Genomic DNA, 20,808 nt, shown 5'->3' with positions numbered 1-20,808 from the left:
AAATAAATGCCTCGCATGGAAAATATTATGTTTGTTATTACTGCTTGTTCGTTTATATATTCTTGATATTTATTTATATATTATTGTAGTGTATCATATACATTTGAGATATATGATGATATAATCGCGTCTTCACTCACCGATCACGTAACTGTATCCATCCAAGGTTAACACACATTTGCGTGTATTCGGTGAGGATGGAATGCATGGCACTTGCCTCCTTGAAATCCGCTTGCTTAGGCTGCATGAAGTACCTGCAGCACCCGGATCCGAGTGGCACTTCTGCACCGGATCCTTGCCTGGTCTAGACATTGTTGTCAATCCCGACTACCGAGCCTTATTTCCTCGATATCGTCGCCATAAGCAGGCATATGAGACTCCATTCTTTCGCATATATAACTATTGGGTACTTGTTAATTTTATATATATGTATGCCTTGCATCTCTCGCATTATCCTGCCGTCAGTTGATGCTGAAATTCCTCTTTAAATTCCATTGCGGCGACAAGGGTCCAATTGACTCGCAATTTTCTTTTTCTTATCCGACGTGGCATCGATATAATCCGCGCGTTGTAAAGTCTACGTTTTAGTAGTTAGTTTTTATATCACGGAATAAAAATCACCGTCTCTCCTCGTGATTTCAAGCTTTCCTCGTTAAGCTAATAAAGGAAGGAGGAGGTCTTTATGATTGAAATAATGAAATTGTGTTAGTTCTTGCATTTCGCGGGTTTGGAGCGAATATCAGTTGTGCTTTTATTGTATGAACGTTAAATCTTATCGAGTTGTCTGAAAGTCCGCGTTATCGCTCGTTCTTTCAAGCACCGACGATACATCAGCTTAATTTTCAATTGGTGCAAATAAAAGCTTCCATCTCTCCTTAAAAGAGCATAAAAATCATATCACAGAATGGATTTGTCTTTATCTGTCGTCGCTAGCCATGATACTAGGGTGCAGTATACTGATATGTATTTAAGAGGGATTCACGCATATTATCTCTTGATCGTTTCGATTTTTGACGAGAATAAAAGTCTCCCATGTTTAATCAATTTTAATTTTAATTTCGCATTTAGTCGTATTCGTCGTAGGAGCGGACATTTATCACAATTCCGTCCGAGTTCCGATCGGAAAACGTGTCCTTCTTGATTACAGAACTTCTCTGTCGCAATCGACAGCGTGTAATTGCCGGCCGGTGATTCCTAGAGAGAGAGAAACGACGCATACGCCATGTTCATGATACGCAGCAAAGTCACTCCTTTTTCCCCCCCTCTTCTCCGCGTGTCCTTTCGATGAAGAGTTACAAAAATTAGAGAGCAATATTTCGGAAAAATTGCGCACTTTCAAGCGTAGAGAAATGTTAACATTGTACAATAATTCGCAATAACGTCTACGAAACTACTCCCGACAGATTCACTCGGAAACACGGTTCTCGTAACATGCACGCAGTTCGATCACGAGTTCTTGCCGTGACAGATGTTACGGGGGGAGAACGAAAATCAAGGCGATCGATTCACGTTACCATAACGTTAACCCCGCAGGTTGGTTACCCGTACATCGGTGCACCGGCGCGCCTAGGCCGTTTCGTTTCCGGCGCATCACGCATGACTTTTTGCGGAATATCATTTCGAGAGTGCACGACAACACGAGTACCATCACGCCTGCATTTCTCTACATTTCTTTTCTCCTCTTTCTTTCGCGACCGAGCCGACGAGGAACTCCTTCTCTCGCACCTGTCGGAACAGAATTGCTGCGATTTTTTTTAAATTTTCACTCGTCGCCTCGATTAAAGACGCGGACGCGTTCTTTCAAATTTGCGATAAAAATGTCATCGATGGAGAACAATGCCGTCAACGTTCGAGCTGCTCTCTTTCAAGAGGCTTTTTATAGCCGAGATTTTACGGCGAGGCAGACCGCGCAGTAGTCGTTTGAAAGTTTCGTGCGGACGGTTCGCCTCTAGTGAAAACGGAAGGTCGACGCGGGCGCCGCGAGATCAGTAGAAGAGCCGCGCGGCTGATCGGACCCCGGCGAGCGAGACGAGACGAGACGAGACGAGACGAGGCGGGGCGACGGGACGAGCGGGACGAACCGGACGAAGAAGTCACGCGCGCGTGGCCCCGACACGCGAGTCGCCGGAAGGAAGACGATGGACACGCGCATCCGATCTCAGCCACGGTGCCGCTACAACTGAACCACTCGAAACCTCCACCTCTCGTCGTGTCCGTCCTCCCTTCCCTTCGCCGCGTCCCGCTCCCGACACCCCGACAACCCGTTTGGCCTTTCTCTCTATCCAGCCGCCTCTATTCGTTCTCCATCTCTCGCTCTCGCTCCCTGTTTCTCGTCGGCTTCTCTCCCTTCGACACATCTCCTCCTCTTCGTCCATCTCTCTACCTCGACCGAGACTCGCCGAGACGTGCTCTTTGCTCCTTCTCCTTCGCTTGCACCGTACCTGCGACGCATGTCTCTTCTCAGGTATGCGTGCCTACCTGCGTATCTATACATCTTCCGATACTTTCTCCGTCGTTTATTTCGCCATCGGCCCTGCGTAATGATGCGCGCGATAATTCCGTGTCGCTACGTTTCTTTTTTGCTTTATGTTATTTTCATTTATCCACTGTCAGTGATATAACGAGGAAACGGGTCAAAGGGAATATCCACGATCCATTTCCAGCTGCAAAAGTAAGCTCTGAAAAGTATCATAGTAAAACACACATCTTGAACTTTTCTCTCGAGATTAATGTAACATTTAGCGACAAACATAACGGATTGGTTCTTGCAAACGCGATTAATCAGTCGATATGTATCGCGATACGAGAAAATGTTGAAAGAAATGCAGGAGCTGGGGTACAATCGGGTCGTCGAGACTCGCTCTCGGATTCGACGCGGAATTCCTGCGATCGACTATTCGATTTTTATTCGAGTAGCGTTCGCTAGTAATCCACGTCCCATCCTCTTTCGAACACAGCGATAATTCTTTATCTTGCTCGCTGACCGAAATACCAAGGGACACATGAATTTCACACGATTAGCTCTTCACAATACCATCGAATCACTCTTCGCTATCGACCATTTAATCAGCCGCGTATCTAAGGTACATTCCTCCAGGGAAGAAGCGCGGAAAAGCAAAGAGGAAAAAGAAAAGAAAAGTCTTTTTACAAAATAATTGGCCACGTTTGTAATTCGACATTTTTATGATTCATATTTCACGTAACGTAAAGTATAATCATTTAAATCTAATAATCAAGCAAATGTGAAAATTGCATTTTATTGTTAACAGCAAAATAAGTGAAAGAAAAATATTATCGCATCATACGCATATAAGATATTAAAATTTTTAATTTTAAATTGAAAATATTATAGCAAATTGAATTAAAATATTATAATTATGAAATATTATAGCAAATTAAATTGAAAATATTATAGCACATATATATAGCACATATTATGCGATTATTTCGCGTATATTTAACGCGAAATAATCGCATAATAATTAAAAAAATCACATTTTTTTCCTTTAGATATGGCACATTCTTGAAAAGCAAACATCTTTCAACGCGTAAATTTCTGTTTCTCCGCGCAAAATCTTACAATGTAAAGAAGACCAACCCTCTTTTTTTGCCGTCGGAATTACAACCCTAGAGAAGAACAGCAGATTATAACGAAACGGTATAATAGCGAGCCAGATAGGCTGTGCAATAGCTGGCGTTTATTATAAATGCAAATGCATTCTGCTCGCGATATTTCTGTCCTGACAAAGGAAAAGAGAGGAGAGGAAGGAAGGGAGGCGGGAACAATTTCGATTACGGCTAGTCGCGCGTGTCTGCGAAAGGGACGTCAATTTAGCGGCAAGATAATCTTGCTGCCGAGCCGTTTCCACCAACCCTCCTCAAAACGAACCCCTGCTTCGAGAAACCCTTCTTCATCGTCTCTTCGTAGCTCGGATCGCCACCAATCTTTTCTCTTCCCCTTTTCTCCTTTTGTCTCTTACACGTCTCTTTTCACCCACACACATCCGTCTTGCGTACACTTTTCTTTCTTTTTCCCCGCTTTTTTATTCCGATGAAATCATTCGCATGTCGTACAAACATATGCATTAATTTCAATGCGAATACGAGTGAATACAGCCAAGTGATTCGTTGAATAAATCTGTATTTGACGAATTAATCCGCTCGTTGGAGAAGCACGCTGTTTGCTCGAAAATATAAGAGAGATATTATTATATTCGATGAACAACTTGTGCATACAAATGGGCAAAGTTTACCTATGTATGCGTTTTGATAAAAGAAAGGAAAGGAAGGAAAAGAAAAAAAAAGAAAAGAAAAGCGATGATAAAAGGAAACGGTGTCTTTGACGTACTCTCAACGAATGATTGATTTTCAAAACAGGATGCACCAATCGCAAATACTACGGAATAGCGCGCAAACTTTGTCCCACGCTTGTTTTAGCGAAATTTCCTTTGACGCTCTGCACTTGACGAGTAGCGATATACTCTCCACTCTTCCCGTATTCGTTTCTTGTTTAAACTCTTTCTCTCGCACTCTCGTACGTACACAAACATTCTATTTCATGAAATAAAAAAATTGATTTGTTTAAAATCTTTTATGCCATAACATATTCAATTATATAATATTAATAACATGAAAACGCAAAATTATTTTACTCGAATAATGCAAGATTATTATCAAATGAGCTTGACAAATTTATATATTTCACTCTCTAAGAAAAATAATACCAACGATAAGAAATTATCATCTTGAAACAACTATGCGAAAAATATTTCATCTTATAAAACATTGGTAAATCTAAATTTAATTTAATTTGATGAGATAATCTATAACATCTTTCTACAACGCTTTCATTCCAAAACATGTGCGGCCAAGAACAATCGTAAATATTGTATACGGACAATTAAATGAATTCAAAGTAGTGCAAAGTGAAGATGGGAGGCAGGCTGGAGGAGGGATGAAAGAGGAAGCGTAAATCCTGCGGCGATATAAAAGCTTCACAAGCGATGCACCCGACTCGCTATAACGTGGATATTTTTACAATAAAAACACCGCGGTTCGCCAAGTTCATCTCTATTTATCACACGCAGTGCGCTTAATAACGATGGATATGTATCCATCAATTTAAATCCACGTGTTCATTAAACAGAAAACAAACGTGACGACCGGGTTAGCGGATTGAATCAATGTCAAGTCAATTGTGCACAGGGATCTACATCTATATATATTTTTATCCGCGCGGTGCGCGTTTCTTTGTCGACTTTATCTCGCGCCAATTATCGATCATTATCGGTCCGATAATAAACGCTACGTAATAGACGATGATCCAATTGGCAGAGACGTTTTGTTCGCAGCTTTAACGATGAAACACAATCGTTTCCTGTTTGTCATGCGTACCAAACTACCGCGAATTAATTTCGCGAGTATCGCCGCTTGCGTATACACAAATATAGAGTGGCGAGCAGTAGCACTTTTACTTAAAAGCCACGAAGAGGAAGCTCGTACCTCAAGTTGTACTCAATCATGAACGTCGAGCTCGAGCGAATCTCTTTGACCTCTCGAAAACGCACTGGCCTTTGCAGCTAAATGTGTACCGTTTATCCTCGTGGTCGAGGCATTAATCTTCTATAAAAGCGGGATTCCGCTTTTGTTTGCTCTAAAAGCCCGTCGTCGAATAAACGTGCGCCTTCGGCTATAATCGCGCCGCCTCTCTCTAGCGACTGTGCGAACGCTCTTTCTACAAAAATCCAAGATAAATAACTGTCCCCGCCATTAATGACGTGTAAAAAAATCTCCACGGAGAATATCGTATAATATTCGCGATAAGGAGAATAACTCGAGCGAATAAATGAGCAATTAAGCGTTATACGATCGCTGGATGTAATAAAGACTCGATAATTTTGCACGCATGAGCATATTACGTAACATGGAAGTGTATTAATTAATTTTGCAGCGAGAATTACAATTAATATATATATATATATATATATATATATATATATATATATATTAATTAATGTTGGTGTATCGCAAGTTTTTCGAGTCGACAGTTTCTCGAGTCCAATTTCTTCCTAGGCGAGCATGCGAAATTAGATCAATTAAAACATTAGGAACAATGGCTCGAGTAAATCATTTCCTCGTCCGCAAATGTACCATTCGTTAATTTAATTAAAATCTACATACGCGCCGGGAGACCAGTAATAGCGGCGCAATAATCTGATTAAATGTAATATCAAAAAGTGTCCGGCGAAATATTATAACTTTGTCGTACGCTCCGCGATTAATTAAAATATTCAAATTAAAGCAGCGCGCGAGTTCTCTTTACCGCGAGAAACTGTTGAAACTGTCACCGTGTAGAATCAAAATCAGCCGCGCGATTTCAACGGTGACCGCACGTAATCCGAGCTTAAGTCAAAATACACCGCAGGCGCGTAAACTCTGGCCTAATTTCGCACAACCCGAATTCAATCAAGGTTTAGTAAGCTTCGCGCCCGTTCCCCCTCTTGCCCCCAACTATTTCAATTTAAGACCTCACGGGAGTATTTGGACGAAATTCGCTACAAAAGAGCTCCTACGTGACAAAAGCTCGCATCGTCGTAATTCGCATCCGTCGACGAGATATGAAACGTTTCGCGTTGATGCGATGTTTCTGAAAATTATCAATCTCCGATGCCCCGCGAATCTAGAATTTTTTCCAAAAAAGAATTCCCGACTATGGATACAGTTTGGCAAAAATTGATGATAATGTATAGCTCGAATCACGCGCCCGCAACGTTGTACGATGTTTTCATTAAGAGAAGATCCATTTTATAGACGTTATTTTATCGAACGAGGAAATTTGTCATTCGTGATTGATCGCTTCTGCTCTATGGAAGATTTTTCATAAGGACGCGTGTATTTTATTCCACCATTGTGATATCATCGCTGTAATATCCCGACGCATTTCTACGCGTTTCCATGCCAAACAATTGGATCATCGCGGAAAATATTCTCGCGCGCAATTTTTGCGCGCGTACTTGTTTCGCGAGATAGAATGTTGATGGAAATATATCTAGGGACGATAGCCTCGCCGGATATTTCAGAGATGCGCGAATGTCAGTCGGAACATATGTCGAGGGTGGATCGATCGACGGTGACCGTCGTCGAGCTGCCGGCATCGACCAAGCGACGAGCATTATGACTTTCGATTATGCTGATCGTAACTCGCGTGTCGTGTGACCTGCGAGAATTACGACACAAATAACATCGCCTGAAATCGTTTCGCAGTTTTACGATGTTACCGCGCCTCTATTGTCACAAAACATTGCGGATAACGCGTTAGCGGACACACTGGGTTTATATTCCCAGCTTTTCGTCATCACTTTTATCGCGCGGTCGATAGATAAGACAATACAAGATAAACCCTAAGATATTAGCCGAAAGGCAAAAGCGATTCATCGCAATTGCATCTCTTCTGCGCGTTTCAGTTGCGTTGAAAATTTCTTCACATTTTTCACTCGAAACATTTACAGATATTATTGTCGAGTAGCACTTGAACGAGACCTGGTACCTTTAGCAACGATACGCGTAATTCATGTTTTACTTGTCACTCGCGCGTATAAAGGTCACGATAATTGGGGAAATTTTATAAATTTCATTAAAAATTGTGATTAAATAGAGATACAGTTCCATAAGTAATGATTTTCACCTCGCGAAAGAACTCGGTCGTTTCGCGGACGCGCGAGATTAAATTGCGCATAATTAAGATTTAACAAGTGAGCATGAAGCATAAAGTTCCGTTTCGCTTCTCCGATGCAGCTCCCTGCAGTATCCTAGCATACGCGCTACAAGTTTCCAACATATACCGTTCGCAAACCAGGCACAATGCGATCGATTTTCTCGTATCCTAGTACTGCTTTACCGACGTCCACCGGAAATTACGGCAGGCTACGACATTTCCGGTTAATTTCATAGGCATTAACAAGAGGGATATTAATGTTCGATATAATTAAAACCACGCGTTTCCTTCAGTTATCTTGTTTTCATTACTGACATTTCATGTTGCTCCAATATCGATTGACAAAATTTGTGTATTAGTGGAGAGGAAAATTTTGTTCAAATTAATGTTTTTGATTTTTCGATACAAATAAAATCTAAGCTATAAACGTATAAACGATTTTGAGCAATTGTATCCGTAAATAAATTGAAGAATAAACGAAATATCGTATAATAGACAATGATTCATGTTTCGGCCATAAATAAAAAAAATATGTGTCTTTTAATAACACATTATCATTTGTAATATCAAGCAACTTGATTATGAATTCAATTCTCGTCCAACGCATTAAATGACATTAAATGTGTCTATTATTAAAATTAACCCTCGATCTCTACATCGATCTCGTCTTCTCCAATGAGAATAATTTAATCGCGTCAACTAATATCATTTCCGCAGCGGAATGTTAGGAATGTTCATTCCTTTTTAAATGGCGAAATCCACCGAAACGTGGCGGATGTTCAAGATGTCGGTGCCTCTGTTCTCGCAAACGAGATCCATGAAATTTGCATACGAGCAATGAAACGACGCGAATGCGCGCAAGTTTGCGACCTTCACCTTTGAACGCACAGCGAAAGATACATCAATGTCTCTGGACAAATGCATCGTTCGCGATGACGCACGTCAGTAAATACGCGCACGGATAATTCATCGTACGTGATGTTTACTGTGCCATTCGCGTTTTAGAAGTAAACGTATTAGTAATCGAAGACATTTACTCTCTCTCTCACTCTTGTAAATATATATTTTTCTCTCTTTTATTCATCACCATTCGGATATGGTCACTTTAATTCCTACATCCTTATCACTCTGACATACATATATTGTTCAATTAATAAAAAAATAAGACTTGAAATATAAAATTAAACAAATCAGTTTTAATGGCAATACGAGTCAAGTGTCGATCTTATAACACAGTTATTTGTTATACAATCAAATAAGTATGGAACACATTACAAAGAAAAGTTAGCAAACGTTTCGGCCCTATTTTTGAGCCATCTTCAGCGCAAATGTGATAATGTGATAAAAACAAAAGGTTTTATATCGGAGTCAATTACAAAATGTGCCGTCTAAAGTAATAATAAATGCCTCGGTATCTCATTATTTTGACGATGCCTGTAATAAAATCAGTCAAATTTGTCAAAGAAAAAATTATATGAAAATAAAGAACAAAAAGTAAAATAAATTAAATAAATAATGTAAACTAAATTTGACTGATTTTATTACAGGCATCGTCAAAATAATGAGATACCGAGGCATTTATTATTACTTTAGACGGCACACTTTGTAATTGACTCCGATATAAAACCTTTTATTATTTTTTATCACATCATTACATTTGCGCTGAAGATGGCCCAAAAATTGGGTCGAAACGTTCGCTAACTTTTCTTTGTAATTTGTTCCATACTTATTTGATTGTATAATAAATAATTGTGTTATAAGATCGACACTTGACTCGTATTGCCATTAAAACTGATATATTGTTTATTTACAAGTAAATATTTTACAATCGCGAATGAATATTTTTATGTTTGATTCGGAACTCGAAATATATAAGTTTGCATTTAATTCCAAGCCATTTTATTTAATTTTCCATTACGTAAAACATAAAGAACCTCGTAGCATTCTTTTGCTCTTTCAATGTACTTTAATTTTACATTTATTTTGTATGTTTAGTTTTATACTTTATTTAGTTTTTCACTTTTCATGAAGGAATATTCTGATAGTGAATATTCATCTCGACTATGAATATTTTATTATTGCTTTAGAGATATACGCAGAATGATCGATAATAGATGCGCATTCAACGAACAGAGAAACATTCATCGAAAATGATTTGGAGAATCTCTCTATCAAGATTTAATTGAACGTTTCTTTCAATTTATTATTACAAATTCTTTTCCGAGATAACTTATTTACAATTTAAAAATTTTACATCGAGAAACGTATTTACAAGATATAACACGACGATTACGATAAATTTTCAATTTTTTCAACAAATAATTGCTATCTTCACGAGATAACCTACTTTGATATAAAATACTTTGATGGCATTATATTTATATATATAAACACATGTCTGACATATTAATCAATTATCGGAACCAATTAATCAAGAGAAATTATCATGCCGAAATAAAGCCTAGAGCGAACCGTGCACTATGTCGCTATCGATCGTGAAGGATGGAGCCGGAGAAAACTCTACCATCGGCGTTTTAGCTGGCAAACGGCCAACATATCCCTGCATTTCCCGACAAAGAGTAATGCGATCTGTTTGTAAAAATATACAAGTGCAAATCCTAAGATTCTTCGTATCTCTTTCACCTCTATTCGAAACACTTTTGATTAGCGTACATTTTATCAAGCGGATGTTTCTTTAGAAAAAGCTCTAATAAATATAGTACGCGCTACAAATTATATACCTGACGTACATAAAAGAATATACTTGATAAATATAATACCTGAAATTGATCTGCCAGAAGAATATTTCTTTATAAAAAATGAAAAATATATAAAACTAAAGCGCAGGGTGATGATACGCAAACTGTAAGAGCAAAAGAGTAAGGTAAGGTTCTTCGTCTCTCCCTTTCTCTTCGTGTAACGGAAGATTAAATATAGTGTAGGATTAACTGTAGATTAAATCTAGTAGCTTGAAATTAAACACAAGCTCGTATCTCGAATACAGATATACTCGAACATATCCATAAATACCGATTCGCGATTGTGAATAATACCTATTTCTATCATCAATATTTACTTAAATCAATAAATATACTATTGATCAATAAATATACTATTGGTGTTGCTTAGGACTTTAGATAGATTTCTAGATTTCAGCGATTTCCACAGTTTCAGCTGGATTCCAGATCCTGCAGATCGTACTCGCATCCAATATGACGTATACGACGTTAATTTAGATCATTAATCTCATAGTGCTCGTTAACGTATTGCGGTAACCTGCCTATCCTTCTCTCGGATTATTTTACCATCGATCTTAGCATATACGGTTGTAATCAATACGGATAATTCGGATAATTGCATAGGAAACCTATTTAGATATCCGCGCATAATTCTTACGAAATGATTCGATTAATTCGCAAAATTGGCAAAAAAATGAGAGAAAAAAATTATATATAAAATAAAGAGAATACACACATACAGACTCAAACACATATTTTTTTGTATATTAAAAGCAATTTATCATATAATTCCAAACTATTATAACAAAGTTGTTGGAACCTTATCTATATCAGAATTTAATCTATCTTATTGTATAAATCTACATTTAATTTAGAACATGCATCAACTTTGGGATAACTTTACATCTTTGTTGAAATTTAATTAACGCATCGTCAAACTAAAGTTATTACACGGAGCTTGTTTAAGACAAATGATCGAGGAACATAATAGTAAACCTATATATCTACTCGCATAATCACTCTCACTATTTTCGAATTATATCAATTAGTGGGTAAATACTTTTGCAATCCTGCCTCACAAAATAGTTAATAATTAATTATGGAGTTCGTTAAGTTACTATGTGCATTGCAAGTGGCGTTGTTGAATTTGATGAGCCTCCATCGTGAGAGCGAGGAACTAATTAGGATCCACCTTTGACCCTGTCGTTCCGAGTTCTTGAATTATGAAATTCCCCGCGGCAAATTTTGTAGGATGCTTAACAAAGAAAGATGCGCAAAAAACTTTTGCAAAAGTAGGACGATTCTACTATTACGGAGAAGGAGCGGACTCACATTTTAGGTAAGCGTTTTGTTGAAAGATGATAAGTCATATGATAAATTTCTTTAAAGAAGAAGAGAGGCGAATCATTTATCAAGACAAGATTGTTGTAAGAAACAAAAATACTAAAATTTATAGTATAATTGTTGTGTTAATTAATACATATGCGTGTGTTTAAAAAAATGTCATTATTTATAAAATATTATTTGAAAATTTTTATTAGCAATCTTTTAATTTGACAAAAAACTTCAGAAAAATTATGAAGCTTAAAAAGAGATTGTGTAAAAAACTAGGAATATTTCACGTTTTCATTTCCAAAAGATACAAGACACGTATCTCTTTGTTAAGAATTTTAAGAATTTTTATTACTCTTGTATTTGTTTTGTTTGACAAGAAGAAAGCGAAATAAGGATTTGAAAAACGATTATAAAAGTTGGAAACGCTAAAATATCGCACTACTATACAACTTGAATAATATTTCCAAAAGTTGAATTTAAAAGTAGGTAAGTCTAAATAAACTTTTAATATCTGAAAACAATTTTTTTAAAAGTATAGATTAATTAATTCTAGCCCATTATTCCTGGATTAAATATCATTGCATTAAAATCATAATCAAGACAGGTCTCCAGGCATTGTAATATAACACAAAATATATCTAGCCACTAATCGCGTTATATGAACTATTTCGATATCCATACGAGACGAAATCTGACAGATTGTGTAATTATAAATATGCTCAACTCGCCTAACGCAGTAATAGTATATCTCTGTTATCATCTCTTATTATTCACGATACTCTTAGCAGTTTGCGGTTTTCGTCATTCTCTATTTACTTGCGTCCAACGATCAAGTTTCTCCATCATGTTGAAGCTTACTAAAGCATTCTGCCTTCCATTACGAAACGCATACTTGTGACGACGAGAGAACGCGAATTCGAAGCGAGGATCGGAGAAAAACCGATGCGTTTTTTTCCGTTAAACGAATCGGTATTGTATCGACATACGGCTAATACGCGAACGGTAAAATGTCGATCCAATAATATCGAGAGCGTGGTATCACGCAAATACGCATCGCGGACGCATCCACATTGGAATGACGTCGTCGCTAGCACGTAATCCCATTCATCTTGTCATCGAGTCTCTAAATTCTCGTCGATATCTGGCCCAACTAGTGCCATCGTAGATAGATGGGTCGTTGGTGGCTGGTGGCTGGTGTGCGACTACGCTCCCTTGCCTTCCCTCTTCCTTCCATTCGATCGTATTTTATTGCTGGACCATCGTAGTGGCTGTGTACCTCGATAAATTATTAGATTTTCCGTCATCGACAAGTACGCGGTTATTTCGAGACGAATTCGAGCAAGCAAATAATCTCGAAAAAAGAAAGGCCGTCGAAAGAGATACGCGCAAATTAGTGCAAACTCGCTTGTCGATTAATTTATCTCTGGCTTAATTAAACGATCGATTTTTGCCAGGCAAATCGATACGATCGTCGATCGCGAAAATGGAAGGCAATAAAACGATAAACGGACCTGATGAAAGAGATTAATATATTAATGAACTGTAACTCGACGAAAACAAGCTCCGATTGCTATCGCTGTGCAGATAATTTCCGGATTAAAAGCAATCGAATTCGTTGGAATCGATAATTTACTTATAAATTGTAGACTTTTGATATCATGATCATTTTTAATTAATTAATATTAATAAGTTAAATTCGCACTAAATTATTTTATTTAAATTGAGATTATAAAATACATTTCTCTTTCTCCCTCTCTTTCTCGCCAGGCTATCATTTTGATGAAAACTAGAGATAATATTTTTTATTTGCTTATCCATGAGAAATATAAATCATTTTCCGTATCAAATGCATAAAATAAAAGATTTCTTCCGGTGAAAACAAATAACATATCGAATATTTCATAAAAATTATAAAGAAATAGTGCAAGAAAAACCAGGTTTCTCTCATTAAAGTTCCATGTACCTGCCAGAATCTTATGATATTCAAAAACTGGAGTGATATCTTTATATTTACTATGCTCGATTGCTTCTCGAGTTTATCTTTGTTGAAAAAACTCTTCAGAGACTCTTCAAAATTTCCGCAGCTTTACACCTCTGTCTAATGAGGAAGAAATATGTTTCGCGCGTTCCACAAAAATAAGATCGGCGAAAAATATTCGTCCATCACCAAGAGAAATGTTGCCATTATCGTTTTCTAAAGAAGGGGCCATACAAAACGATACCAACCGGAAAAGCTACGAGACGTCGGTATATTCGTCTAAATGATAAGAATAGCGCGCTCTACCCGTAACAGAAATTGGAAATCAATATTTAAGCCCATTCTTGAAATGTCGTGACCAAGCTGGATTTGCGTGCGGTACCAAATAGATAAGAAGAATACTAGAATAACGTTATGTAGGAACTGTGCACATCCTTATCAAACAAGAACATGTCGCGGATTACTTATTATCTTTACCCTTTATCAGTCGTTTATGCACGTGATCGAACTTGTGCAATTGTAAAAAACTGATTGCCAATACGTCGATAACTTTTTACGACGATATACATCAAACACACATTGTTATAATTTCTACAATCGTCGCATGTTTTTCTGCAATTTCCAGTAGAAAATAACATTAAAGAGGAAAATCTACATATACATATGCGGGATGACCAAATCGTCGTTCATCATTCGAATCAATTGTACATATATGCAACGCGTACTTGTATATCTCACAGAAATACAATTTAAGATTAAATAAAACGATTACAACGCATACTTGTTTGTATGCATGCGCGGATAAAAGCACCGTTAACATCAAAGACCAATTTTTTTTCTGCTTTTATAAAATGAAAGAGCTAAAGTTTTAGTAAAATGCCGGGACAACGACTTTGTGTGATTAATTAGCTTATGCTGCACATTGTATATTTAACATTTCGCGTTTCGCGCTTATTACCGTTGGCATTTCCACGCGGTACACGCTGCAAAGAAATAATTTAATTCAAATGTGATACATCTCGCGGCGAGATATTCGTGTGTGTATGTGTGTTCCGGGCAATCTGTCTATAAAACAATCGTTCCTTTCAAACTTTTCCCCGTAAAAGAATATTTCCAACGCGCGTTGGAGTAATGGAATAAATCTGTGTGTCATAAGTAAATAATAAACTGTACCGCGGAAAATAGACAGCGTCGATATAACCCGACTATCTTATTTTACGGTACGATAAACGTTCGCAAGACGCGGCACGAGTCTTTAAATTCTGTTTTCGCATTCGAGCCACGGCGAATTTATCTTTTCACGCTTGGCATCTTGCGAAGACTCTTCACGAAAAGACGTGACCCGTGATATACTCGACTTTGTTTCACCTTACTCGCCCCTTCAACTTCTTTCACGCGACCTCACCTTTCCTCGTAACTACTTTCCGATAGCGGTTGCCTATTGGAATTTCTTTGGATAAGGTGCTCAAAGGTAGCGTACTTAAATTCTAAATACATATTATCCGTTTCCCCGGTATGATCGTTTATGTACATAACCATAAACACGGTAAAGATTTATGTAGACGGATCCATCATATTAAATGGCATATGCTGAGTATTAAAAAAATTGTAAATTAAAATAGAATATCATGTACACATTTCGTAATATATATATAAAATTGCGAATATGTATATCTTTTCTTTTAATATCTATATTAATTTCTATAAAAAATCAGATAATAAAAAAATCATTTAAAAAATAGGTAGTATTGAAGATAATAATAAGTTAAAAATAATAAAAGTTTTAGTAAATATATTTCAAAAAATAAAAAAATTTTTTAATTAAGAATAATTTTAAAAATTATTTAAAAATATTAAAAAGATTTTTAATAAAATATATTTTAATGTAGTTATGCATATAAATTTTTGAATTTTAAAGAAACAATTTGATCTATTAAATATAAAGAATATATATAATATATATATAAAATTGCGAATATGTATTTCTCTTGTTTTCTCGTTATTCAAATTTTTAAATATTCAGCATAAAACAGACATTCATTTAATTTAAATCCATTTAAAAATCCAAGTTTTTCCAATAAATATTTCCAATATCTCGAATTGCACATGAATACTGTGCGAAAAGACACACTATATGACCTGTATACATACTTGGAATATATATAGAATATAAATTAAAGTTTCGATTTCATTATTACTCGAGAATCAATGAATCCCACGCTTCACATACAATGTTAATATGGAATCGGAATAATTTCATAAAAGACTTTGCGTCTATTTATTCGATAACTGGCGAACAAAAACTCTTTGTCGCCTGGATGGACACCGACATTCTTACTGCAACGTGCACCTGAGAACGTTTTTTACGCAATAAATGTGTATGTAACGCATATATTTGCACAATAATGATATAAAAATTGTATCTCTAATTATTACATTAGGGTCGATAAGCTAGATGAAAATTAAATTTGCATTCATTTTTAATAATAAATACCTATTGTATACGTCGCGCCATCCAGCTGAAACGTGGCACTCTTACATTTCTTGAAGAGTTTTTGATGCGAATAAGCAGGAAGTTTCGGTAAAGGGGGTGGCGGCGGCGGAGGAGGAGGTGGGCCCTTCGGACCATACTTTACGTGCTTCTCACTCTGACTCATGTCTTAGATGTAAGGAAAATGTAATCACAATCTCCTCGTCTCGTTCCTGGCGACAAAGCAGACAAACAGTTGAAGCAATTTTAACCGTTGGATACGCGCATGATTTAGAATGTAGTTTCTGGCACTCATTAATAGTTTTCAATCACAAGATCTTGATACGATTCAATTGTGATCAATGCGTGGATTTATTTTTCCGATGGTTTATTTTTCCTTCCACGATTTATTTTTCTCTCAAAGTTGTCGCTCTCTTATTTATATCTTGCTACGTTGCGCACTCAAATTATTTTTCCTCACTTTTTAAAGTCACTTCTAATTTTGTCGCACATTATAAAGTGAGTTTGTTTCGTAAAATCTTATCTCGCGAATATATATACGCAAGAGCTTTAAAATTATTTTTTTTTTAAATTAGGAACTTTTCTATAAATAAAATTTAATCCAAAAATTCATGTAATCAACAGACTAATCAGTTAAAGATCAAAAATTTCAATTTTCTAGTAAATTAAAATTCTCACGTTGCAATGTGAAATAGAGACGAAACAAATTAATATATCGATAGATTTTAAATTTATTTATTTAAAATTAATGTAAGTCAACAACGGAAAAAACTAAAAATTTCAATGCAAAGATTTCAGCGAAATATGATTTTTGAATAAAATTTATATTTTTATTGCTTATATAAATTGATATTCTTAAAGTAATTGATATTCTCAAAAGGTAGATTATGAGTAGTTATATAGAAAATTATTCCTTTGGAATAATCCAATTTATATTGAATGTAGGATCATCTGTACGATATTACTATTGCTCTATCGCGTCGTACAATAGTTTACTATATTTATTATTATATTATTATTGATGGAATAAATATTATAAGCATATTCATATAAACTAACAAAGTGCAAAATGATAGAATATGAATAGAATAAATTATTCTTTAGTATTAAAAAACATAAAACAATAGTCAAATTAAATTTACAGCCAGACTATCAAATTTATAAATTAATTTTCTCATATTGCGGAAAAATAGATAAAATGATTATTTTATAATAGTCTTTTTCGGAGTCAAAATTATATTATACCGTCTAATATGTTGATATGATATTTTCAAATATGTGAAAATAATGCATTAAGCATACAAGATAAATGATAATATATGACAAAGAAATAGATTGGTTATTCGAAATTAAAATTATGTTAAAAAAGCTGGAGTAATCTTAATACACCGACTTTCGATCTAGAATTTCAATAGCATACATATTTAGGTTAATACTGCATATATAATAAAGCGCATTAAAGATAAAAAAAAAGTGACGCATGCGATCTAATATACGAATATCATAGAGAAATGTAAATTGTCGTGATTTGAAATTGCGATTTGTTCAATTTAGTGGACACGCTCTGTGGCGTCAAATTCATTGCTAATCGGATGATATCAATAAACTCGTCCCTTTCTCTTTGCTACTATCTTGTATCTCATTTTATCTCGTGATCAATTCCTATCGCGGCAAAAAAGAAAAACGAGTCGATCACACCCGGTGGAAAAATTGATCATTTTTGTAAACGGCGTCGCCAATCACACGCGGGCGTATGAACACATTTTTTTTATTTTATTACAGGATTTACGATCGCGAGAGAGAGAGAAAGAGAGAGAGAGAGATGTATGTCTGCGCGTACGAGATACAAATATCCGAAACGATATCCACATTTTCACGTTTCTCCGAGCCAATTTGAATTTCCACTACATTCCGCGGAACGATCCGGAAAATCTCCCGACGCTCGCCATCCTCGCGCTGGGAAATTTATCACGCGTTACGTCAGTTATGGTACAATTTGGAGAACGGACACATTTTTCTGCAATAAATGTACCCGCGATGATACATGATAAGCTCTACAAACAAGAAACACGATGTGAGTCTAATTAAATTCATATTTTTACCGATAACTATTTCTCAATTAGTTTCCCTTTCTTTTTTCCTTATCTTTTCTCATTTCTCTCTCTCTCTTTCTCTCTCTCTCTTTCTCTCTCTCTCTCTTTGTTTATTCTAATGTTTCTGATTTAAAGAATTCATTATTTTACCATAATCAGATTTCTAGTACGAACGAAATTGGGTTAACGTCGTTAAGCGTGAGACTAGATCACGTAATATAAATACGACAACGCTATTTGAATACAAAGCAGATTGAAAAGTCGAAATCTCATAACGTCAAGTAGATAGTCGTTTTGAAGAAATTTAATTCGTGCAAACAAAGATCCACTGTGCTAATTTAGGTCGAGTATAGTAATGATAGGCAAGACAATAAAACTGAAACGAACGAGAGAGATGTTTCGTCATTGTTGCGGTAACAACTTTTGAGCTTGGTAGTTATTGTATTTGCGTCAAGATTATTCACGCGATTGCAATTAAATCAATCCGCCTCTTTCCATGCAAAAATTCATTAAACTGCGCTATTATTTTAATTATTTAACAAATCAGCTGAATATTTTTTCAAGTATCAAATCGATCAACATCCGGTTCTTTATCATTCTTATTATTAAAGATAATTCTATTTTTATATCAACAGTTTTAGTTTTCAGATTTTTTTTAAATATTCAAAGAAAAGAGAAAGAAAGAGAAATAACTCATATCATGTCGGATTGAATATATAATTCTATATATCCAGAAATATCAATATTTTATCATTTTAATATATATCTCTCTACGATGTATCTATTATTAAATTTATTAGAGTGCGCATTCATAATTAATGGACTTTTTGCTTAATGAAAATGTAGTTTTCTTCCATTGTTTAAAAAAAATTAGAAAATTTACAATATAAATTAGGACAAAAATAATAAAAAATTATATATATATATATATATATATATATATATATATATTCGTAATATTATGATAATTTATGCACACAAATAAATATATGCGCACGCGCGTTCTTTTTTAATACAATCAACGGAGGAAATATTATGGCAAAGTAAAAGATGCTTTGAAACTTTGCTTATAAAGTTTTAAGAAAATAAACTTTTGTATCTTCATTATCATAATTATTGCATACCAAGAAGCACAAAATGACACACAAGTATAAGAGATAAAATGATACATTTTATAAAAAACCAAGATGCATACGCAAAATGTAATAATTTTTGATTATTTTTTAAGCACGCTATTTCTTCATTTCTGACACTTGACCGATTTATACGTTATGTTGACAACAATCTCGTACATTCATCACACTAGCACAAAAGAAAAAGAAGGCACAGATGATACGACATCGATGATTTTTATAATGCGCGAATGGCTCGATAAGATTTCTCTAATCAGTTATACTCAAATTACGCGCACAATTATCAGATAGCGACATTCGCGAGGAAAGAAATACAAAGCTTTTCCTGGTACGGGTTCGCGGACGCGACTCCACGTGCCCCGGTCCGCGATGCGACTCGGACGCAGCTCGAAAGCTCGCCTCGAAAATCTCGCGCAAGCGTGCAGTGGTGTGGCTCAACGAAAGCCAATCCACGTAAGCACGTCTACGTAGGGCCACAAGGCGGAAAAGAGGACCAGAACGAACGCGAGCAAGCACTCTCGAAGCGTCGGTCCTCGTGAGAAATTTGCAAATGTATGCACGTTTCGTGAGCTTCTGCAAAGACGAATGCGAAAACGAATCTTTACCCCGATCTTTTCGAGGGCAGCGCGTTGGATCTCTCTGACCTACCTGTCGGCATTGATAAAACGAATCGCTTCTTCCCGCGTGAGTTCGCTGATTTTAGATTTCAGCCAACAACAGCTTTCCCAAAAGTCGATTTCGATAGATTTCAAATACCTATTTGGAATACGATATTTTCAAGAAATATCGTATAAAATCGTATCGATGCATCTAAAAATTTGTTGCAGCAAATACAATAAAATATATTGAAAGTAGCCAAATTTTTGCAGTTTGCATAATATATGACAAAAGAAATTATGATTAATACAATATTATTGTTTATATTGCGCATATTGAACGTCTCAAATTTAGAATATTAAATAAATCATGCGAGATATTAATTCTAATGTTAAAGCAATGTGTTATTTTTAACGCGAATTGTATTCGATATCGTATACATAAATTTCAAGGGACTTAATCTCTCGTGAAGATACATTTGAGCTTCGAAATTTCATCTTGAGATTGAAATAGCACTTGGCGATATTAGCATGTCGTTCTTTGAACGAGCTCGATATTATTATCGAGATGCATTCGAGCTGCATAAATCGCAGCGAGAATCGCAGGGGAATAATCCGTTTAGAAAATAGCATACTGCGCAATTGCCAGAAATTTTAACGATTCACCTTGACTAGTCGTCGCTCGTTTGAGTGCCAAGGAAGGTTCTAATAAACACGATAAAAACACGAT

At 35.9% G+C, this 20,808-nt stretch overlaps 1 protein-coding gene across 8 annotated transcripts in view; it reads right to left on the bottom strand.

Moving 5' to 3' along the window:
* Positions 1-20,808, bottom strand: part of LOC105249647 (calcium/calmodulin-dependent 3',5'-cyclic nucleotide phosphodiesterase 1) — a 95,601-nt gene that overhangs the window by 53,608 nt on the left and 21,185 nt on the right. The window contains exons 1-2 of one of the 8 annotated variants that reach the window (XM_011255261.3): positions 19,545-19,849; positions 16,260-16,468 (exon numbers count right to left, since the gene is read on the bottom strand). The exons of 4 other annotated variants lie outside the window; for them this stretch is intronic. In XM_011255261.3, the coding sequence (XP_011253563.1) occupies positions 16,260-16,422 (163 nt within the window). In that variant the 5' untranslated portion in view covers positions 16,423-16,468; positions 19,545-19,849. Of the gene's footprint in view, positions 1-140; positions 2,617-16,259; positions 16,469-19,544; positions 19,850-20,808 lie in introns of those variants that run through there. 3 more of the 8 variants (XM_011255266.3, XM_020027047.2, XM_011255259.3) reach the window with 3 other exon arrangements.

This window comes from Camponotus floridanus, unplaced genomic scaffold, assembly GCF_003227725.1.
Source record: "Camponotus floridanus strain SB8 unplaced genomic scaffold, Cflo_v7.5 scaffold1, whole genome shotgun sequence".
Taxonomy (NCBI): domain Eukaryota; kingdom Metazoa; phylum Arthropoda; class Insecta; order Hymenoptera; family Formicidae; genus Camponotus; species Camponotus floridanus.
This window is presented reverse-complemented; position numbering and strand designations above follow the sequence as displayed.